Source organism: Pimephales promelas, chromosome 1, assembly GCF_988280905.1.
Source record: "Pimephales promelas chromosome 1, fPimPro1.hap1.1, whole genome shotgun sequence".
In the NCBI taxonomy this organism is placed as follows: Eukaryota; Metazoa; Chordata; class Actinopteri; order Cypriniformes; family Leuciscidae; genus Pimephales; species Pimephales promelas.
Window position 1 is genome coordinate 41,609,831 of NC_142769.1, and position 24,899 is coordinate 41,634,729.

Consider the following 24,899-nt stretch of genomic DNA (forward strand, 5'->3'; position numbering starts at 1 on the left):
TGCAGGATTTCCCCCAAAAAATAGTGTAGACTCATACAAAAAGAATGGCCCTTAATCAGTATTTATGATGCATTACAAGTGTGTGATGGGGTTTGTGTCTACAGATTGTTTTTTATACACACACAAACAGTGACTCAAAATTTTTTTAACAGTAACTGAAAATCCACCATAGTGCAGCTTTAATGTTTCGAAATATGTCTAATTTATATATATATTAGGGGTGGGCCGTTATCGGCGTTAACGTGCTGCGTTAACGTGAGACTCTTGTCGGGCGATAAAAAAAATATCGCCGTTAATCTATTCTCACAGTTGAGTTGGGAGCTGACTATACCACGCAAGCTATGATGACTTTCACTTTGATATTTTAGCGCAGATGTAGTCGAATTGCACTGTAAGGGCCATTTAAAACCAATATATTGAAACGTCTGTTTATCCAGACATTAGGAAAATATCAGTCTATGCATTTTGATTTATATTTAATATGAGAGAAATACACATCCGTAAAAGGGGTCGCACACCGAACGAGAAGCGCCGCGCCACGTCTAGGGGGCTGTTTACACCTGGCCACTTCATGCGTTCTCTCAGATCGGATAGCTATCTGATTTATCAAAACGATTCAATTAACACCTGGTCACATACATGTGTTTTTGCAAAACGGATATAAATTCGATCTTCAATTCCCCCACGCTATATGCGGATTTAATGAAGTGCACGTCACCGAAAACAACAGATATGAGCTGTTTTGATCATCAGCTAATTTCAAAATCAGCAAAGACAGCAATAAGAGAGAGCGGCAACCTGGTAAGATCATTTAGTTTCTTTACTTTTAATGACGATGATAGTGTTAAGTGTCTGCGACTTGCGATTTGCGGTAGATTGCGGAGCGCTGGCTTGATCACCTGCATCATCTGAGGTGATTCGTCTCGCAGTAGCGCCGTCATATCTGACTAAAATAACATGACATATGGCCTATAACACGCTCTCACACGTTTATTTTTTAGCATTTTTGGGAGTAGTAACGTTTACATTTTTGGGAGTAGTAACGTCTTTTCAAGATCGGATACAGAAAACAATTAATTTCGTGTTACATAGAAGAAAAGTATGTCAAATGGGTTTAGAATAACACAAGAAAAACTTATGAAAAAAACAACAAAAAAAACTGATTTAGTTATTATTTCGTGCTGTTTAAAACTAGGGTTGACAATAGAATAAAATAATTATGATTACTCTCATTATTTATAATAATATGAACATTCCAGTGTTAAATCTTGTATAAAACATATTTAGGCCTAATTACAAACTACCTGCGAGGTTATTTATTTGGGTATAGCACACGCCTTTGGTAGAATTCAAATGAGCCATTTTAATCTAGATTAATTTCAAAATTAATCTAGATTGAAAAAATTAATTTATCCCCACCTCTAATATACAAAGTATATATATATATATATATATATATATATATATATATATATATATATAGAGAGAGAGAGAGAGAGCATGTTTTATTTAAATGTGATTTTTCTTTTCAATAAATACTTTCCCACATTTTCATCTGTGTAGATAACTAACTCTTTCACAATCTCCCAATACTTACTGAGACATGTTTGATCATCCTGACCATCTGTTGTGTAAAGATCCCTTCATCTTGTCCCTCAGGTGACCAGCTCTCCAGTTTCCATGGATATGAACGGACTCTCTGTGCCAACGGAATTCCTTTCCCGTCACAACTCGGATGGCATTATCACGTTTGTGGACCCTCGTTGCATCAATGTGATTGGCTACCAGCCTCAGGTCATTTTGATTAAACGTACAAGATTATATCATTGCACAGTTACAATAGATTAATTTCCTGACTAATAGAGAACAATGGAGGCTTATCACTGTTTGAAATAGTCAAAATGTTCCAGTTGTTATTCATTATTAACTTGATGATGTCTGTACTAAGAGCTCATATAAATCAAGCATTCATGTGACTGTTCACGTTTACACAGGATCTTCTTGGCAAAGATATTCTAGAGTTCTGCCACCCAGAGGACCAGAGTCACCTGCGAGAGAGCTTTCAGCAGGTACGTCAACTAGAACACATCAAACAGCCAATGGTGATCTGGTCACACCCATACACACGGAGGTTTGACAGTCAGCATCATGACTAACATGATGAATGAGATTTCTCTTAGACACAGATGAGATGAATGTAAAAGCTAATGGAGTCACATGGGGTTGAATTAGCAAAACATTCTTAAGATTAAAAGTCTTGTTTTCTTTGAGAACTTGTCAAGACCTGTACTTGGGAATATTCTTATGAACTTCTCAGAATGTATCTTAAGGAATTTCTTAACGTCTTAACACACATTTCAAAGTAAAATAACTGGCTGTAGCATTGTTTCTCGGAGAAATGAATATGTGAACGTAGCATGTTTCATATTACTTATTACATAAACACATTATGGTATTTTTATGCTTTAGTACGGTCAAGAGCACATTTAAGAACTAAATAATATTTCCCAAATTGCATTTAGGAACATTTATATTTAATAATAATTATAACAATTTATATTTACCATAAGAAATTTCGCCAACACTTTACAATAAGGTTTCATTTGTTATATTAGTTAGCATGAACTAGGGCTGCACGATTAATCGCAATTTACATGAAATCCCACTTAAACTGATTTGGCTTATCGCCATTTTGAAATCAGAAAGGCTACGATTGTTATTTTTTTTATGCGCAGCTTGTCATTGATTGTACGGCTCTGTAAACGCTGCTTCATCTGAAAGCATTGCGAGTTTGAGTCACTTATAACGTGCATTTCAAAAAGCAACATACGTCAAACATCTTTCCCAGCATGACAAGCATTTATGAACAGAGAATCTCCAAGTGTATTGGGTTAGCTGTGATTGGCTCATCGTGTTTAAGGGCGTGGCTTAGCCATAGGTCAATTAGACCACAAGCTGGTACCCCTACCAGGTCTTTCTGGCTTCGTCTCTTACCCTTCCCGTCGGGTCTCATTTTTTTCCTGTTCTTTTCCTCATCCTACCTCTTTATCTTTGGTATTTTACAAAAACTCACTGTCTTTCTTTTGCGCTTTATTCCCCTAGCTTTCAGTCTTTTCAGCCCATTTTTCTTTGTCTGAAACGTCCTGTCAGCTATCATCAGTATTCTCTTCACATCCTGATATCCACACACATTTATGCCAACCGTGTGTGTTTGTGTGTGTTTGTTGGTAGTCCACCCCAGGGGATGATATTGTGGGCACTTGAAGGTGGGCTTTACTCCCTAGATGATTGTGCCCTCTATATTACGTGCTCCGCTTCTTAAAAGACCCTCAAATCCTCCGCCTCGCTTTTCCCTGAAGGCCAAGGTTGAGTGGTCAGGTACGCCACAAAGAGATTTGTCAAAGTACTTTCGCCTGTTTCTCTGCGTCGGTCTGTTGACTGCTGATAAAGTCCCCTTTGGCTGATATCCAGAAAAGCCGTCAGATAACTAGACTCCTTCGAAACTCGAGACCACACATATATGTTGTCGTGCACAAGCAAACGCTCACATAGACACCTGTTTCTGAGTCTTATCTGTGTCTTATCTTGTACTTTTGAAGCCAAGTGGAACAAAAGCCGACAATTTATGCGTAGCGAGACGGTGAAAGGCGGGAGATTGTGTTATTCTTGGCCTAGTTTGGATATTAAGTCCCGGCAGATGTCAGAGGCTAGAACAATATACATTCACTGGGTGGCTCAAAATCATTTGATTTTGAGGACTACTGGATTCTTACTTGACGGATTCTTTACCGCATGAAGATGAAGAGACCATTTGTCATAAAAGAATGAAGAATGAAATCCATAGAGAGATATAAATCTAAGATCCTGCCCTGATATATCACAATCCAGAATTCCTTGGCTTCCCTGAAGTCAACTTAAGCTTTAAATTGACCTTTTAATACACATTCCTGGTTTTATAATTTGAATCTGATCTGATTTAATAACTTTAATATTAAAAAGTTTTCGCCATTTGGCGGAAACCACAAATCCCTGTTTTTCAGCGCCCCACCTTCAACCTCCCATCTTCATTCTGGTAAATGTTCACAATCCAATCAGTTGCAGATGGGTAAATCACAGCTAGGCAGGCACCGTATATCTGCGGTCATGTGACTTTAGTAAAATAATAAGCTGATGCATTTATTATTTAATCATAGGCAAATGGTCACATTCATTCTAAAATAATCTAAATTATTTTTAAACACAAATGAAATAACATGTTTACATTAACATTTTTTTCCCCCTTTGGACCCAGGTGTTTTGTTGCTTTCTTTTTTTGTTATCAATATTATTTTTGCATCATTTATATGCTATTTTAGTGTTCATTCATATTTTAATAACTTTTCAAAATAACATTTCATCATTATAATTCATTTATAATAAAACTTTTTTAAAACTTTTGCTTTTTTCAATATTTGTATTTAGCTTTAATTCAGTTCTAGTAATTTTAGTACGTATTTAACTTAACTTCAGTTAGTTGCCAAGTTTATGAACATTTTTCAGCTATTATTTCATTTTACTTCAATTCCTAAATATTTTTTTTGTTTTGTTTTTGCATTGTTTTTAAAACTAATAGCCATTTTTCACTTTACATTATTATAAGATGAGCATATTTTTTGTAATCAGTCTCAAAGAATGTAGATTTATACATCATTGGCTTGAAAACGTAAATGCTTATCAGTATTGGCTATCATTTCCATAGTGACTTGATTTACATTGATGTTTGCCAATTTGTTAAACTCTATGTTGCATGGAAATTGTAAGGCTTTTTACATTCTGTGATGTCTAAAAGCAATCACCAGGATGTTTCTGTGTTATACATATGCTTACTGTTTACTACATACATTTCTCAGTACTTACTACCAAGATGTCTTGTAAGCATTGCCCTTCAGTGACTTCAGACACTCTTATATAAAGCTTTGAAAAAGAGGTTTCCGTTGCAATGCAATAGAATGATTATTTTTGGTTTTCCAAAGAACTTGTTTCTTAAAAAAACTTTTTTTTTCTTAGTGTAAAGGACATAATAATAATCTGAAGAACCTTATAAAGAACCTTTTGTGGAATGTAAAGGTTACATTAAAGGTTTTTTATACCCGTTGATGCCAATAGAGAAACTTTATTTTTAAGAGTAAATAAAAAGCAAATGCCCAAACAGTGCAAGGTGCTTCTGTTAAGAGTTGTGTGTGAGTCATGTGGCCTCAGGTTTGGTTTAGCGTTGACACTATGAACTCTGGGTTCTGTTTCAGAAGATGTGACGTTCTGAAAAAAATGTTTGTGTCTTTCCCTCCCTCCTGAGATTTCTCAAGGCTAAAGGGAAAATGGCCTCTTGTCTCCAAGAATAATATTCTATATCCTCTCTCAAAGCAGGATATACATCTAAAAAGTCAAGTTTCTCTTTATTTTCTTTTAAGTGAATGTATGATTTTTTTTATTTTTTTATTTTTTTTTACTCACTTGAAGGGCTGCCGGCTGTGCTGTTTGTTTAAGAGAGCCATTTTCGGCAGATACTGAACTTTGAAGATCTTTCTCGTTGTCTTTCATGCTCTGTTGAGTGGAAAGTTGTTTTCTCTGGGCACAGATTTTTATTTAAAGCAATCTCTGTACTTGGATGGGCAAACATTGCTTTAAGTGACAATAGAGGTGACTGTGTGTGGCGGGCATGTGGATGCAGTCCAGAGTCGGACATTTGCTCGAGATGAGCCAGTCTTGTTCCTCATACAAATGTTTTTGCATCCGTAATGTGAGGAATACTCCTCCTCATGTGTTGCCTCATGGAGTTCAGAAAGGGAAAACCCCCTCGGCATCCTAGATAAACCAATGATGGTAAACGTTATTTGTTGATGTTGTTTGTCGAGGGGTTTGTTTGTCTTCTGTATTTAATTATAACTCTTGCATAAAGCATGTCAAATTTTAATGTTCTTAATTCCTAAAGCCAATTTGTGTTCACATTTGGCACTTCACTAGTCTTAATTTTGGTGGGGTACCTTAGTACATTTGGCATTTGCTTTAGGAACCGATTGGTTAGATTTAGCGTATTCTGTATGTCGTGCATGGAAATAAAGATCCAGCTATTCGTAAGTTCTTACACAAACTGGAACATAAAGTCCTCACAAGGCTTTGTAACTTGCTAGTTTGTAACTAACTCTGTACCAGTGTTATTTTAGTTTTATTATAGTTTCATTCATATTTTGAATTAGCTTATTTTTAGTTTTTATGTTTAATTTAAGTACATTTTTTTAGTGATTTCATTGTGATTTTGTCGTTTTATTAATATTATTATTAAATATTAATTAATTAATTAATATTATTATTTAATATTTATTAAATATTAATTTTAAATATCAGGTATAGTTTTTATTTATTTCCAGGTGAAAATTGTAGTGCGTAAACATTTCAAGTTTTTAAACTAATATTTATATTTATATTTTATTTTATTTCAGCTTTTATAGTCATAGTAATAGTTTTAGTTAATGATAATAACCCTGCTTAATTTGGTTGCACCATAAGTTCTTAAAGGGATACTCCACTTTTTTTGGAAATAGGCTCATTTTACTACTCCCCCAAAGTTAAACAGTTGAGTTTTACCGCATTTTCGAATGTATTCAGCCGATTTTCTGATATTTAGAAGAATATCAGTAACCAGGCAGTTTCTGGTCCCATTGACTTCCATTGTATATATTTTTCCTACTATGGAAGTTAATCGGCTAAATATCAGAAAATCGTCTGAATGGATTCAAAAACGGTAAAACTCAACTGTTTAACTCTGGGGGAGTTGTAAAATAAGCCTATTTCCAAAAAAAAGTGGAGTATCCCTTTAAGGCAGAGCATATCAAGTTGGGTTGTAAGAAAAATTAAATGCGTAGTTGCATATGATGTCTTTTGCATTCAGTAATCCAATAGCATCCTTTAATTTGTGAGCAGAAGTTGTTTAAATGCTGTGAATTTCAGTTTATGCCTAGGTTGATTCTTTTTTTTTTTTTGCCTCACGCTTTTGTTCAGGAGCTGCGAGTCATTTATGCACATAATGTTCTTTATCTTAACGTAAATGAGTATAAATGTCAACATCGTTATATGTCTAAAGGATTAAAGTCAGTCTGGTAAAATATGAGTTTATTGATGCAATTTGATCACTCTACAGTTCTATTCCAACATTTACTCCTGACTTATGTAAATATTTTATTTTAAAGTCGTAAAGTCAGTATGAAACTGAAATTGTCATAGTCTTTTGAAACTGCTTCTTGAACAAGAAAAATAGGCAGGGCGGGGCTTGATTTTGTCCATGGGGAATTGATTGGATGGCTGGATGGTTGTTTGCTATTGGTTGTTCAACAGTGAAGAGATGTTGCTGCAAGAGGGAGGGGACGTTATTATGATTAAAGATTATGAGGGCACATGAATTTTAAACAAATAATGATGTCCACTGACTAATCAAACACATTTTGTAGTGCATAAGTTGTAACCTTTAGAGCTACCCGCCCGCAGTCTGGTTCAGGACAGTCATACACATTTAAATTTCTAAGATGAAAGTGCATGTGATGTGAATTGATGTTCCCTGTCCTCCCATGTGCTCCTGTTGCGTTTAGGTGGTCAAGCTGAAAGGGCAGGTTCTATCAGTCATGTACCGCTTCCGGATGAAGAACCGAGAGTGGATGCTCATCAGAACCAGCAGTTTCACCTTCCAGAACCCTTATTCGGATGAGATCGAGTACATCATCTGCACCAATACCAATGTCAAGTATGTACAAACTTTTTGTCATCTCTTTAAAGGCTGTTGCAATAGAACAACTAAAATCCTGATCATATTATTGCAAATATTGATACCAAAAAATTTTGGCAAGTACAAATATTTGGTTTTAAAGGCCAAAATAATTGACTGATGTGGTCAATTAGCTTTTCTCCAATGGCGTGTACTATTATGTACACACAATGTGGATAAACTATAGCAAGCTGTGTGGAAGCCAGGGCTGGGTTAAAAATATCGATTTCCTGTTTTAATGGATCTTCATTTTGATGAACCAGTGCTGTTTTCAGTTGATGCATGAACAAAAGTTCACTAAACATTATTTGTAGTGGGCCTACCATCCAGAAATCTTACTGAAATTCATCATGTCTCATGTAATTGCTACACAAGCGTTTTAGCTGCAGAAAGACTTCAATAAAAGTGTTTGTCAGCAATACACTGTTACGTTTACCTCAGGAAAGTCATTCATTGTCCACAGCTCGATAGTCAGCTAGAGAAAAACATCTCTAGAGAGGAGCATTTTTCTAAATATATGCACTATTACATTTTCATTATACTTTTACTTAAACTGTTGTCTTCATTGTTTAATGTAAGTTTGAATAAATCTGTATTAAAAGTTTTTATTACAGCCACCATTTAATACATACTTCAACAACAAATTGGAGTAGAAACCAAATTATATAATTAAAAAGTTGAAATGTCTGTGTACATAGTTTTAGTGTTAATTATTACAGTTGATTAATTAACTGATTATTAAATAAACTATTTTTGGTTTCAGTTCAGCTAAATGAAAACTATTTTTGCTTTCAATGTTTAGCTAAAATGGTTTTAGTGGATCACTAATTCCAAACAGGTGCTCTTCTTCTAGATAAATGATGGTTTTAGGTAATTTCTGTAATTAGCACCAGTCAGGCACATCCATGTGACCTGCCTCGGGACATTTGGCCCTCTGGCATCAGGTCTGAAATCAATACCATTTATTCTCCTTCTGTTTAACACTTTTGAAATATTTGCCTGTTCAGCTGGTGTTGGCAGAATGAGCTTGATTTATGCCCACATTAGTCCTGTGAACTCATAGATATGCATTTAAAGCAGGTTGTATAGAGTTTGTCCTCTGGTGCTACTTTGGATATTTATTTATTTATTTTTGTCTTTTAGAATGGGCTTATCTAAGGACATGGTTCAGCGAGGAGAATATAGTCACCAAATGTACTTTGAAAATAGAAACATTTAGTTCGCAATGCACTGTCACAAAACAACCAGACCTTTTGTCAGCTGGCTTCTGAAGCTGCTTTCCACTATCACTATTGAGTGATGGTTGCAATTTGTCCTCTCGTGGCAGTTGCACTGAACGTTCAAATTGGTCATGAAGGAGCCTTTATCCTCCACTCCAAAAGTGATTGGTAATCAACAGACATAATAGACCACCCGTTTTACTAAAATAGTGTAAGGATTAAAGGGTTAGTTCACCCAAAAATGAAAATTAAGTCATTAATTACTCACCCCCATGCTGTACCAACCCCGTAAGACCTTTGTTCATCTTCGGAACACAAATAAAAATATTTAGGGCCCAAGCCCTGAAAGGGCGAAGGCCCTATTGTTTTCCTTGGGATTATTATTCTTTAGTATTATTATTATTTTGCTACCTTTTGGGCACTTTTGGGGCCCTTAACGTGCTCGAAAACTCTTGAAACTTTGCACACGGGTCAGAACCCGCGGCCATCAGAGCCGGGCTGAAGATGGTACCCGGGCGTGGCAGGGCAGCTCGTCAGCGCCCCCTGGAACGGGGTCCGAACACTTGGTCCATAACTCAAACACGCTTGTATGTAATAATATGAAACTCGGTACACATGTTGATCTCATCGTTTCATCTATACCTCGCGCTCTTACTTTTTACCCCAGCCCAACAGGAATTTGGCTATTGAGGTTTGTTTGTAAAACGCTCGCAATGGAATGTCAAATACTCCTCCTAGAGCTTTGATCCACATTCGACGAAACTCGGTCAGCGTGAAGTCAAGACATTGAGGATGAAAGTTTGCGAGGGGATTTTTTATATCTCGAACGGTTTGTCCGTGGCGAGGAAACGAAATCATGGCGAGAAACATGGAACAGGAAGTGTGTTATAACTTCAGCATACATTAACTGATCTTGATGAAACTTCAGCAGTGTGTTCGCTGTAAGAGGACGATCACATGGATGTGACTATTGTGAGTCAAAGCTATAGCGCCACCAACTGGCAGCAGGAAGTGTGTCACTTTCAAAATGCTTAGATATCACCCTTTTATTTTTACCCGATTTGCTTCAAACTTCATATGTATAATGTAAACATACGGCAGATGTAGACCTGTGAATGGATTCTTGATATCTTTGAAACTGTTGCCGTGGCGACGCATCAAACTTTACCCTTCTTTTAGGATGCTTTTAGGATGCTTTTGAGACCCTTAGCATGCTTCAAATTGCATGAAACTCGACAGACACATCACATTTATTAGCCAGTAGACATGTGCAAAGTTGCAGAAACGGGCGTGGTGAGGGCTCAGTAGCGCCACCTTTTGACAAAAGTGGGGTGGTTAGTTTTAACTAGAGTTACAAAAATTGGTATGTATATTGTACTCCTCGAGCCGGACAACTTTCTAATTGACACTTATTAGCTAGGACCCACAGAAAGTCAGATATTTTTGTTTGAATATGGCCACTCTGAGCCTTTGGCTGGCTGGCTGGCTGTCTGTGTGTGTGTGTGTGTGTGTGTGTGCAGGGGGAGGGGGCTTAACCATTTCACTGCTGTGTGTATGACCTGCATAAAGAAAATACATTTCTCAAGCCTGGTATTTTTTAAATAAGTTTTTATTTTTATTTTTTATAAGTAAAGGCATATAACTAGTTTAATTGTAGTGAATTGACAATAGTTTTATATAATTAGTTTATTAATCAGATTAACTTGGTCAATAAACTTGGTCTGAAAATTTGGTCCATAAATCAAACACACTTGCATGTAATAATATGAAACTTGGTACACATATAGATCTCATCGTTTCATATATACTTCACACTGTTACTTTTTACCCCAGCCCAACAGGAAGTTGGCTATTTAGGGTTGTGTTTAAAACACATGCAATGTAATTTAAATTATTGCTCCTAGAGCACTGAACCAAATTCGACGAAACTCGATCAGCGTGAAGTCAAGACATTAAGGATGAAAAAGTGCCACGGGATTTTTGATATCTCGAACGGTTTGGCCGTGGCGAGGAAACGAAATTATGGCGAGAAACATGGAACAGGATGTGTGTTATAACTTCAGCATACATTAACTGATCTTGATGAAACTTCAGCAGTGTTTTCGCTGTAAGAGACCGATCACATGGATGTGACTATTGTGAGTCAAAGTTATAGCGCCACCAACTGGCAGCAGGAAGTGTGTCACTTTCAAAATGCCGTGGCAACGAAACAAACTTTAACATTATTTTTTGATGCTTTTGGGACTCTTAGCTTGCTTGAAATTGCTTGAAACTCAACAGATACATCACATTTATTAGCCAATAGACATGTGCAACTATGGCAAAAGATTAAAGTAATGTCAAAAAAGTAAACACTAAAAGCCTCATATCTTCTAAAAATGTAATTATACATCATTTGTTTCTAAATTAAATTATACAAATATTATAACTTCCCCAATTTTTCCTTTTTTTTCATTTAAGAATTGTGTTTACGTTCAAAAACAGCCAGAATTGTTGTAAAATTCATAAAAAAATAATAATCTGAGTCATACGTAGTGCTATACTGCCCTCTTGTGTTCAATATCAGGTAGGCCTATTGTGTATATTCCCACCGGTTAATCAACGTGTGACTCCGCTGGGACTTGGGAGCTTTTAAATCGCTTACTTAAAACCGAAAGTCAAAATACGGATGTCCGCACAAGACATTAATGGTGTGGAGTAGAGCGAGCATTTTAAATAAATTCCTATTAAGTAGGATTGAACTAAACAGAAAGAATGTTCACTCTGTTCTGCTGGTTCCTCGCTGGTGGATCATATGATTACTTTGTCATAATCTATGACAAAAATGCTATTATAAACCATATTAATAATAGATAATACACATTGCTCTTATTTTTGAAAAATACATTCATGAAAAACAAGATAACAAAAATCATTAAAAAAAAATATAGCCATGGCTGCTATAAAGCAACATATAATTGAAAGGCAATTAATAATCTGTCATTACGTCACTGCATTATGATATTACGGCTCCAATACGGTGCAGCACAAAGCACTTATGTGCATCCCGAGCGGAGAATGATGTGCTTGAAGCCACATGAAGTTACAGCGCATTGAGTCCGTATTGAAAAGTTCAAAGCACAAAGGAAATACATATTTATGAACAGTGTATTATACATTATCTATCTATGCAATAGTTTATTGAGCCTTTTCTTTTAAAGGTTTTAAATTTCAGTTACTGTGTGCGTGAAGAACAATTATAGTGCTCTGACTCTAGTGTTGTGATCTAACCGACAGCGTCCGACACCCGGTAGAAAGTAACACGATTAAGTTACAGCAATAAAGTCCAGCAAGAAAAAGTTTCTTCATTCGAAAATATAGACCTTTAGACCTTTATCTTAAAGATCCAGTATAATAGGATTAACATTGAATCATTGAAGATCGTTTCATCATTGACTGTAACCGAATGTGACGTGCTGTTTGAATGCTGAATGGAGAATGACTGACAGGCGCAGAGAGGGAAAAGTTTGTGTTCTTGAATTTAATGACTTAAATATTAATTTCTATATCACATAATAGCTTCAGAACACTAATAATACAGTACACAAAAACTTTATGGTACTTTAGAAAGTTTTTGTGCCTTTGTGCCTAACAGAATAGTATATGCACAATATAGAATTTGAATCAGCCTCGTCAAAGATGGCAGTGTCAGAGCCGATACCGATCCTGAGTATCTAATCGGCGCACTTCTTTTCAACAGTCAAATTGAAATTGAAATTGCTTGAAACTCAACAGATACATCACATTTATTAGCCAGTAGACGTGCAAAGTTTCAGAAACGGGCAATGTGCAAGGACTAAATAGCGCCACCTTTTGACAAAAGTGGGGTTGTTAGTTTTATCTACAGTTACAAAAATCGGTATATACATTGTACTCCTCAAGCCGGACAACTTTCTAATACATAGTCATTAGCTCGGACCAAGAGGAAGTCAGATATTTTGGTTTGAATATGGTGAGCCTCTCTCTGAGCCTACGTCCCTGTATGGCAAGCCCTTTTAACATTTAAAAGCTAAGTTTGCCTGTCCGGAATTAACATTGTAGATATCAACAACGTCTTTCTGTCTATTCGTAATTACATTTTGGATAGTTTGTATTATCATTTAAGACATCTGTAACATAATTGTGACTAGTCGAAATGACAGAGTATGGCAAGCCGTTTTAACATTTAATCATAAAAGGGCCAAAGCCTTCGGCACCGCTATCCGGGTGCCTTTAGGTAACTAAAGGAACCGGGGTTGCGGTGCCACCGGCTTGGGCCCGCCATCGCTGCTCGCAGCTATATTTTTGATTGAATCTGAGAGCTGGATCAGTCCTAGATAGGCTTCCTAAGGGACTGGCTCTTGACGGCCCATACAGTCATTAAAGAAAAGGTTTAAATATTCCATGTGCCTACAGCGGCTCAATTATAAGTTTATCAAGCGACGAGACTACTTTTTGTGCGAAAAAAACATAAATAACGACTTAATTCGACTATTCTATTACTTCCTTATGGGCGCATGCGCGAGAACTGAGACGAGGACGTTACCGGCTGCTCACCGCTCAGGAGTATTACCGCCCCCTACCGTATAAGATGATGTGCTGATATAGCTGGAAGCGCAAAACTTTCTGTTTACAAGCAGAGGAAGATGCACGCTGTACATACGCTTTTCGATTTGCGTATTTTCCGCACTATAAGGTGCACTTAAAAGCCTTTAATCTTCTAAAAAAACGACAGTGTTCCTTGTAATCCAGAGCACCTTATATATGGATCATCATTTTATACGGTAGGTGGCGGTAAAACTCCTAAGCGGTGAGCAGCCGGTAACAAGAAGTAGACGAATGAGAACGTCCTCGTCTCAGTTCTCGCGCATGCGCCCATAAGGAAGTAATGGAATAGTGGAATAAAGTCGTTATTTATGTTTTTTTCGCACAAAAAGTAGTCTCGTCGCTTGATAAACTTATAATTGAGCCGCTGTAGGCACATGGAACATTTAAACATTTTCTTTAATGACTTTATGGGCCGTCAAGAGCCAGTCCCTTAGGAAGCCTATCTAGGACTGATCCAGCTCTCAGATTCAATCAAAAATATCTTTATTTGTGTTCCGAAGATGAACGAAGGTCTTACGGGGTTGGAACAGCATGGGGGTGAGTAATTAATGACTTAATTTTCATTTTTGGGTGAACTAACCCTTTAACACTTTAGAGGAGAACAGTTTTTTGCACTCATATATGGTTAGCATACATCACATCCAGGCTGGTAGTCGCATACAGTCAAGCAGAAAAAGTTCACATATTTTAACGCACATGATCCTCAAGCTGAAGTTCTACTCAGAATCTTTCCACTCCTTTTTAGCCCATGTTGCTAAGCTAACAATGAAAAAAAAAAAGCTCTGAAAGCTTAAATTGTGAATAAAGCAGTTATGTTTTAATTACAAGGAACTCTCTTTACACTTTTAAGTACTGTATGAGTGATATTTATAATCAGCATTTCTCTCTCTGCTTCATAACGAAGGCGGTGTAATTTTGCTACCTGCTGTTTGATGCCTTTGCGTCAGTAGCATTTAAATCTCACTTTAACATCTCACTAGGTTTTGGAACAGAGCTTGTGTCTCTTTCTGATCCAGAATCAGTTTGAGGGAAAATTCTGTGAGTAAATACTATTAAACTTGACTTCATTGTCAGTACAGTAGCATGTAGCATATAGCATAGCTTCCTGGTAATACTGGTACATTTCTTGGTATTTTGAGGTAGTTTGAGCAGTCAATTATGGGCATAGCTTGGCAAACAGCGGTTGCAAAGTAGCTTCTACAACACTGCTAATGAATGCCACTGAAATCGAGTCTGTTACAAAATGGACGTCCCCCTCTTCCATGGTCGATAAACTTTCTCATCATTTCATAATTTCCTTGCCAGTTATTCTCTTCACACAATGGAAAAACAAGAGAGTCTTTGCACATCGTAATGTTTGAGCTTTTATTAGGTTCGTTGAATGTTTGTTTTGTGTGTGGAATAAGTGTTCATGACCCACGAGAGAACCGGCTTTTTCAACAATTTTAATTTGTATATATTATGAAAATCATTTTGTATATCAGTTATGTTTGGGAGAGCAGTGTGCTGAAATTAACTCGGGAGTGCTGTAACTAAAGTATTTTGATACCTCTTTTTTTATTTATGAGGATATGAGGAAACCCGAAAAGACATTCATAATGTTACAAAATTATGTCTATTTTAAATAAACACTGAAGACTAGTGGTGCTAAAAATTCAGCTTTGCATCAAAGGAATAAATTACATTTTAAAATATTTTATTATATATATATTTTTTAATTATTATTATTATTATTGAAATAATGTATTGTTTCAATCAAGTTGAACAAAAAGCCAAACAACAATATGTTGTCAAAAACATTGTTTTACTTCATCTATTTTTGTTAGCAATCCAAATGTTTAGCTTTTGGTGTGCTGCAATCCACACTGCAATCCAGCACTACAGTTTGTGTGCCTGTAAACTCCTGAGTGATTGTGTTTGTGTGTTGTACTTTTGGGAGAATATGAATATATGGGAGAAATTCATCACACATGGCATCAGCTATCCCAGACTCCCCAGTCCATGACACGTGGAAGAATGCTAGAATGAGTCACCCTGGGGACAAGAAAGGCAGATCCTCCTCAAAAATTAAATTGGATGAGAAAATTATCATTTTTTTCACAAAAAAAAACCTGAAAGACATATCCTCCTTAAAATGAAATTGGATGAATTATCAGTTTTACAAAAATAACAAAAAATCCCAAATATTGCAAAATAGAAAATAGAAAATAATAATTTTTTGAAAAGCAATAAAAGCAAATGAAGGCCTCTTTTGAGCTTGGTGTAAGATTTTATAGCATGTTAAATTGAGGTGAAAAATCCTGTGATAGGAGGCAGTGTTTCCAGAACACTGTGATTGGCTGATGGCAGATTGACTTTTTTTTAAGGATAAACATTCAGCGAGAGAAACAAGAAAAATAATATTCACCATTAGGGTAAGAATAAGCTTAATTCTAGATTTAATAAGCTCAATTCCCTGAAAACAAGTCTTAATATGTACTAAATGTAAATTCATCTTATTTTGGAGACATTGAGATATTTTTACTGGAAAACAAGACAAAAATAATGATTAAGAGAGCTTGTTTTTGCAGTGCGCAGGCCAAGAAATCCCAGCTTGAAAGTTATTTAAAAAAAGGCAGAAATAAACAAAGTTTTTCTCACATTATGTGTCATTTTCTCCGTATTGACTTTGAGATTATGGGAAAATAATAAGAGCAGCAGGTACCAGTGAGATGAATATTCATGCACAGCAGTGCCAAGGTGAGATGGCAGCTTCAGGGCTCCAGACTGGCAAACTGCCTGCAGATAGACAGTAATGCTCTGGGTGAGAGAGGGCATGGAGAGAAGAAGAAGGTGGAAAGACACCGATAAACACTCACCCCTCAGACAGACGGTGCGGTTGGTAAGCAGATAAGATGTAAACCGCTAGAATAGAGCCAAATGCTTGGTGTCACAGGCTGACGTGCTGTGCAAGGAATTGTTTAAGAAAATGGCAATTCAGGCATTATTTTTGTTCCCTCATTTCGTCCCACACCTGCATGCTGCTGTTGTTCTGTCTATATCTTCGCTGCACAGTGAACGTTCATAATGACCACGTCTGTCAAGCTCCAAAAACACCATAAAAGTAGCTTGTATGACTTGTGCTCTTTATTCAAGTCTTCAGACATCTAGTTTAGGTTATTTATAGAAAATCCCCTGTACGGCAGTTCTCAAATCTCATTCCACATTCTATATATTTGAACAAATGAAAGAAGCAGTGACATTTGCCATCAATGATGTCAGTCTCTGTGCAATTGCAAATGAGATTTCGGAGTGTCTGCAGAAGGCAAGATTATCATTGAATTACAAGTCTCATTAAGAAGTCTCACCAAGGCTGAATAAAATACAGTAAATACAGTAATTTTGTGAAATATATTACAAATTAAAGTGGCTGCTTTGTATTTGAAAGTATTTTAAAATGTAATTTATTCCTGTGATGCATAGCTGAATTTTCAGCATCATTACTCCAGTCTTCAGTGTCACATGATCCTTCAGAAATCATTCTACTATGTTGATTTTCTGCTCCAGATAATATGTTTCTTTTTTTTCTTCTTCTTTTTTTTTCAGCAGTTTTGCTGCTTAGTATTTTTTTGGAAATCTTGATACATTTGTTTCAGGATTCTTTGGTGAATAGAAAGTCCAAAAGAACAGCGTTTATTTGAAATCTTAACCTCATCTGTAACATAAATGTCTTTTGTGTCACTTTCAATTAATCCTTGCTGAATTAAAGTATTACTGACCCCAAAATCACACATGCGCAAACTATTTTTCAGTCTTTTGTTCTATATAACAGCCTGAAACATATTGAATGTTTTTGTTGTTGTTATATTGCTTGGCCTTAGTGACCAGCCGTGTTTGTCTTCTAAGCAGGGTTGCTCAAGGGGACAGTGATGAATCATTGGGGTTCATCTGAGGGTTTGAATCTACAGTCTTTGTGTTTACAGCTTTAACCGTAATCCCACACCACCACAAGACCTAGATACCCGTCTAGAGACATCTCCATATAAAGGACCTTGAGGTTAAACATCACAGAAAAAAAATAGACTGATCTTTAGTAACTCTGAAACGATAGTTTTGATATTTTCTTACAGGCGCCAGACAGAGTCACAGCTCACACAACTGTCAGAGCTGCTGGACAAGTGCGCTGGATGAATGGATAGTATTTAGAGGTGCTGCTCTGTGAACTTTTTTTTTTTTTTGAGCGAGAGAGAACATTTGATACTATGATATAAAGTACTGATGTATTATTGCAGAGTTATGGGCTTTTGCTGAGCAAAGGAGTATACAAACTAAAAGAGAAATGCTCATGAAATGAATTGGGCTGACATCTAACAATAAATACAGTTTTGTATGGCGACTCAGCTACACAACTAAAATGCTGTTTGCCAAAGTTACTTATTATTTCTTCAACCAGGAAGAAACTGATCCAGATGCAAGTTTTAGCAAAGATGAAAGTTTGTTTAGTTGTCTCGGAATTATAGCATTATTAATGATCGTTTATCATTAATTATAAATAATAATTAGCCTATATCAATCCAGATGAGAACAACATTACATTTGTGTTTTGAATGTGAGTGTGCTGGTGTCTGTTTAACAAGCATCAAGACTTAAAGGAGCTGTATGCAAGAAATTTATTTCAATTAATCATAATTTTCCCTGATACGTCACTAGACATTTAAGAAATAATTTTCATTTCAAATACATATCACTGACAACAGTAGTCCGGCCCAGATATTGTCATTTAAAAAGTGAAGTTGCAGCCCTTGACTGATGTTGATGTTGTCATGTTGTGTTTTGTTCTGATGTGTCACCCTACACCGATCATGGAGTCAGTAGTGTTGCGGCATGCTCTTCTCTAGTTACCACAGCTGCACATACAAAGTGTCTGAATTGGATAAAAAAAATGTCTAACATTGCGAAACCAAAAAAAAACCTTGATATGAATCCGAAATACTTTGTGACAAAGTCCGAAATAAATAATTAACAGAAAAAAAACTCACTGTGTAGGACTCTTCACTTGCCATTGGAAGCTTCTTGTAGCAGCCTACATTCCTGCTGGAACATGCAGCATATCTGGCAACCTCGAGTCATGGGGAAGGGGGGGGATACACCCTAATTTGTAAGTGATTGCAGTACCAGTTTTGGCCACAATCTTGCATACACCTCCTTTAAAACATCTAGAAAGAGCATGCTGTTAGCTCATCTTCATCAGTCACGCTTTAACGGTGGACAACATGGCTGTTGGCTTCACGTTAGATTCGCGTTTTTTGAAAATAATTTATTTAAATCTATTTTTAGCAGAGAAATTTAGAGATGCAGTTTGGAATTAATTCAAATAAATGTTCCCAAACCTCTGAGTAGGCAGTAAAGGCATAAAATATGCATTTTTGACTCAAACGTAAGGCAGTGTGATTATGCTGAGACACCATTTCATGTGTATACTACAACCCCATAATGCATTGCGACAGGAAAAGTAGATTGTAGATATATTGTTTATTATTTTATGTATCCTCAAAATCAATAAAAATAGTTCAGTCTAATTCCTTTAGACCAAATAGTCAGCTAGTCATCCCAGACAACCTACCAACTAGCTGAAAAAAAGAAAGCGAAATTCATACTGGTGTCTGTGTTTCAACAGTGATGTTGAGCTGCTGGAAATAACGAATCGGTGCATGTCGTTCTCGTGTCTCATTTTTCCTGTGTCTTGTCTGTCTGCTTGTCTCAATTTATATCTGCCTCTCTCAACATGCATGGTCCAGTTTCCCTCTTTCTCCTCCCTTGTTGCCATGACAACCGTGGTCCATCATATAGGTTCCCTTATACTCGCATCCACCGAGACTCTTCCCATTCAGAAACGTGTGGCAGTTACCCAAGCTCAGGCGGCACGTTACCGACTCATGATTTCCCATGCCGAGATAAAAGTACTGTGGCGTCCCTGTAATCGTTTTTCATATTTAGAGACATAGTGAGTTAATTGCAGAGGGAGGCAGGGGAGAGTTTAAGTTCCTGTGGAAACTTGGATGCTCGGATGTTTTTGCCCTTTTTACATTTTTGTTTCAGTTTTTCCCCTCAGTTCTTTCTGTTCTCAAGAAGTTCAAGTGTAGTTCAGTGTTTTGGGCTTAATCCATCTCATTCCACTGTTGGTCCAGGTGGCCTAGTGTGCTCTCAGAATGTCTGCGCACTTTTCAAACCCTAATATCTGGGTCTGTGTGTGTTTTCATGGGGAATTTCCAACCATCTCTTGATATAATAGTTTTTTGTTTTGTTTTTTATGAGGGTAATATAATTTCCTTTTAGACAGGAAAAGCACCCCTTTTTGTCACTCACAAGCTCCACAACATATCATATTGATAGTGAAACTGAACAAAGATATCTTATAATAAGAGCTTTGCTTCTCAGGAGGGAATTTCCATTCAGCTTAAAAGCAGCCAGAGAATCGGTTTTCCTTAGAAACACACCAGATCTGAGCGGTGCCTAGTGAGCGGCCCACGTAGGCAGTATTTAAGGCATCAAAGATGCATTTTTAATGCATATGAAGTGAAAGACATGCTGATTGTTAATATATTGTATTCAATCCTAAAACCTTTTTGTAGCCAGTTAAGAAATTAAACCACTAAACCAATATTCTATGCTATATAATAGTCCATAAAATTATATTAACTATAGTATAGTCCATATTGGAGTATTACAAATAAATAGTCAACTGTCTAAATTGGCATCTGGATAGCAGCATCCTAACTGAAATGGACCCTCATAAGTAACCAACTTTGTGCGCTCTACATAGACAGCAACTCTTTCTTATTTAACGGGACGCACATGAAACTGTGTGGTTGGTTTCAATAACATTTGATTTTAGCATGTACAATCATGTGAAAAAGAAAGTACACCTTTTTTTTTATAGTTTTGCGTATCTAGGCATAATAAAAAATCATCTGGTCTTTAGCAGGTCTTAAAATTAAGTAAATAAAACCTCAGATGAAACACACCACATGACATGACACCTCTTTATTTATTTAACAAAAATAAAGGCAAAATGGAGAAGACGTGTGACAAACTAAGTACACCCTATGATTAAATTGCTTGCTGAACCGAACCACATTTAGCAGCAATAACTTGAAGTAATCATTTTCTATGTGACTTTCTGTTTCTCACTGTCACTCACATTGTTGTGGAGGAATTTCGGCCTGCTCTTCTTTACAACGTTTCTTCCGTTCATTGATGTTTGTGGGCGTCAGAAGTTGCTTTCTCCTGGCAACCCTAACAAACAAGCCATGTTTGTTCAGTCTTTTTCTAATTGTACTGTCATGAACTTTAATATTTAACATGCTAATGGAATGAATGAATGAATGAGACATCTACGTATATAGCGCTTTCATATGTACATATATGTATATAATTGAATCAGGGAATCTCTCCTCTCCTCACACACCATCTATAGGGTGGAGAGGAGAGAGAGTGATAGAGCTAATTCAATTGATGGGGATTATTAGGAGGCCATGAATTGGCCATTGGATGGAATTTGATCAGGACACCGGGGTTACACCCCTACTCTCTGTACCATGTGAAGTACCATGGGATTTTTAATGACCACAGAGTGTCAGAACCTCAGTTTAACGTCTCATCTGAAGGAAAGAGGCCTGTAGAGTCTGAGATGTAGCGCTTGGCTTTTTTGCAGTTTCTCTAAGCACTGCACGGTCTTAACTTGGGGGTGAATTTGCTGGGACGTCCACTCCTGGAAAGATTTGTTTTTCCCTTGTGAAATATCTTCCTCACTGTAGAATGATAGACTTCAATTTGTTTGGAAATGACCTTGTAACCCGTCCTAGATTGATGGGCAGCAACAGCAGCTTCTCTAAAATCATTGCTGATGTCTTTCCTCCTTGCCATCGTGTTAACACACCTGAATCCCCTGAAAGCAAACTGCTAAAACTTCTGCTTTTTAATGCTTGCTGATGACCAACTAATTGAAAGACATTTGTTTTTTTAGCTTTGATGATCTTAGGCAATGTATACTATAAATAATATGGATTGGAGTGTTATGTATATCATTTATCTGGTTTTACTCAAACCGAAAATTCATTTAAGGTCGTTTATTGGACTAGTGTGTATATATATATATATATATATATATATCAATCTGGAATATGATAAACAGCAGGTGTTGTTGTTAAAGTTGTATGTTGGTTGTGTTTTGTTTTTTTCAGGCAGCTTCAGCAGCAGCAGCAGGCCGAACTGGAAGTTCACCAGAGAGATGGACTGACTGCTTATGACCTGTCGCAGGTGCGCATACACACTTTTCTCTTAGGTTGTCATTTAGTCACCTAACCCTTACAGGTGCATTGCTCTTTTTAGCTTGTGTAGTATGTATAATTTATCCTCCTTTATTTTATATGCAAGTCCCTCCATTAGTGTCACAGCTGAGCCTGTTCTAGATTTATAAAAAAAAAAACTTTAAAAACTCAAGAGACTTGGAGTTAAGGTGTTAAGATGTTTTATTAACTTCGTCTCAGATGTTTCTCAGAAAATCCCTTAGTTATTGTTTCTATTCTATATATACTATATACTTTATTCTAAGTAGAGTTTAGAGATATAAAATTAATATGGATAATGGCTAAGATCATTTGGTTTTGGAGGCATTTGATGAGAAATGAATATGAGTTGATATAATGTTTGATTGTCAATTACTAAATCTGCGGAAACTCTAGACCTCAGAGTTTGCCTTTACTGACATCAGAGAACTGTGAACATGCAAATGTGTTGTGGCTTTTTGCATAAAATAACAGACTTCAGCAAACTTTTCCATTTGTTCTCTGTTTAATCTTATTGTTGTCTAGGAAAAACAGTGGAGAAACTGAGATTTTCTTTTTCACAAGCGGTAGACATATCTCCCCTAGCTTTTCTGTTCTTTCAAAGTGGTTTTAGCTTTATAATCAAGTTAGTGAAAATTTATTTTTTACAATTATTAGGCAAAAACACTTTCATTTATTCAAGTTTGGTTTTCGCCTTGAAAATAGACAATATTACTGGTGAAATACAACATACTATTTTTTTTTTTAGTAAGTGAAAATTTATTGTACACTGTTGTCTTTAATTAAATGATTTGCTTAGTGATTAAATTATTTTGTCAGACAATGAATAAAACAAAGTCATCATGAAATAAAATGTATTTTTTATGTAACTGATCTTATTGCAAACAACTCATTCATGCATTTATTTATTCATTTAGTTTTACAAAATATTGTGATCTTTAATTAAAATGTCCTAACTCGGTCATCCTGTGATATGCTCATTTGATGACGCGCTGCAGCCATTCACATTCAGTTCTGCCTCTGTTCCAGTGTGCAACGCTCACTTTTTACAATACAATCAACAAGCTATTTTTACCTCTTTTAATCATTGATAAAATGGAAATATGTCACAATATGGTTGTAAAATCAGTTGCAAATTTCCTTTCATGCCTACATTTTTGCCTACATGATTTTTAAATACTTGTTTGCTTCAAATAAGAGTTTGTAATGTTGTGATTCATCTCAAAGCTAGTTGGTTTAATTAATGGCACAGAATAATAAAAAAATCAGAATCAATTCCACTGTACAAGTATGAGGTCACTGTTGTGTTCTTTATGCTTCACGACATGTGTTAGTTTGCCTGGTATGCATGGTAGAATTGCTTAAAGCACTGTATGTTACTGTGGGTAATGACTTATAAATGCAATGGAGAATCTGCATAATTTTAGTCATTTTAGCTATGGACTGTTAACTCGCTCTCTGTTGAATCTGCGCTATAAAAATAGGACATAGCTATGAGGTGAAGTCACACATATAACACCCGTCATTTGGAATATGCCCTCTGTCTTTAACTTTCACAACTTTTACAACTTAATGCACATTTGCTTTGAGTCATAAGTGATTATGTTGTTATGCTATATCATATGCTGTTTATGTTAAAGGGGTCATTTGAGTCAATCTTAATAAAGCAGTGAGGATTATTTGTTGAAAATAGATAACTCCTCACACATGGGATCTTGGGTAGCACCCGCCAGCATTTACAATCTATATGGATGTTTAATGCCTGTCTGCAGTTTTTTGGTTATCCATTATTAATTCCTGAGCTTGCAGTTTAACACTTTGAGTGTTAGGTTTGTGATCCTTGTGGCATTGACTTAATCTCTTATTTAGCATTTAGTTTTCATTCAAGTTATTTAATCAATAACAAACTGAACCTCTCACGTTGACACCCATAGGTGCCGGTTGCCAGCGTTCAATCCGGCGTTCATGAGGCGGGCAAGACCATCGACAAAGCCGATTCGCTGTTCTCCCAGGAGAGAGACCCTCGCTTCAGTGACATGTACACAGGGATATCTGCATGTATGTTCTTGGATATATTACATGTGACTAGCACTGCATCACACACTGATTTTAATATAAACAAGCAATTTGCTGAAATTTCGCTTATTGTAATTACAAAGCCTGCGCATGTGAGCCGGCTAGAGTTTATACACTATTTTAATTAATGGTATGATAATGTATACAATGTATGATTGCTGCAGTTGGTAGGTATTACAAAGAAATTAAGCCGGAAATTCCAGCTAAAACACGTACTGGAAAATCCAGCTTCTGATGGTCAGAGTCAGGGTCATTAGCTGGTCAAGGCTGGTTTAGTTCTGTTAACGTTACATGTCTTTCCTCAAATATATATATATATATATATATATATATGATATACTTTTTCTATTGAAAAATATATGGCTAAAAAGAATTAATTGTATTATTGCATATGATAAAACAAAAAAGATTTCATGCTGGTTTTGCTGGGTAATTCTGATAAGTCTTCTGTCTGTCTTCTGTAGTTTGTCTCTATTTGTCTGTTCTTTTTCCAAAGTGTTTTCCTAAGATGCTGTGATGTGTTGTGAGCATGATAAGGATCTTTGTTTATTTGGTTTGTTTGTGTTTAGCTGATAAAAAGATGATGGTTCCCTCCTCCACTGCTGGTGGACAGCAGTTATACTCTCAAGGCAGCCCATTCCAGCCCGGACACTCTGGCAAGAGCTTTGGGTATGGATGAACGCATTTCACTACTTCAAATTAAATGCAAATACACTCTGGTCATTATATTGTTTTGTGCAGAATATAACCCCTGATTGCATAGTTTTCATGTAATGCAAAATCACTAAAATGTTACTGATACACTACTGTTCAAAAGAGTTATTAATTTTATTCATCTGTTTCCACATTGATATTAAG

At 36.3% G+C, this 24,899-nt stretch overlaps 1 protein-coding gene across 4 annotated transcripts in view; it reads left to right on the forward strand.

Annotated features, from left to right (window-relative positions):
• arnt2 (aryl hydrocarbon receptor nuclear translocator 2) overlaps positions 1–24,899 on the forward strand; it is an 81,580-nt gene that overhangs the window by 42,046 nt on the left and 14,635 nt on the right. For all 4 annotated transcript variants that reach the window (XM_039670685.2, XM_039670780.2, XM_039670521.2 and 1 more), the window contains 6 exons: positions 1,660–1,794; positions 1,995–2,069; positions 7,620–7,771; positions 21,861–21,936; positions 23,900–24,023; positions 24,611–24,710. In XM_039670685.2, the coding sequence (XP_039526619.1) occupies positions 1,660–1,794; positions 1,995–2,069; positions 7,620–7,771; positions 21,861–21,936; positions 23,900–24,023; positions 24,611–24,710 (662 nt within the window). The remainder of the gene's footprint in view (positions 1–1,659; positions 1,795–1,994; positions 2,070–7,619; positions 7,772–21,860; positions 21,937–23,899; positions 24,024–24,610; positions 24,711–24,899) is intronic.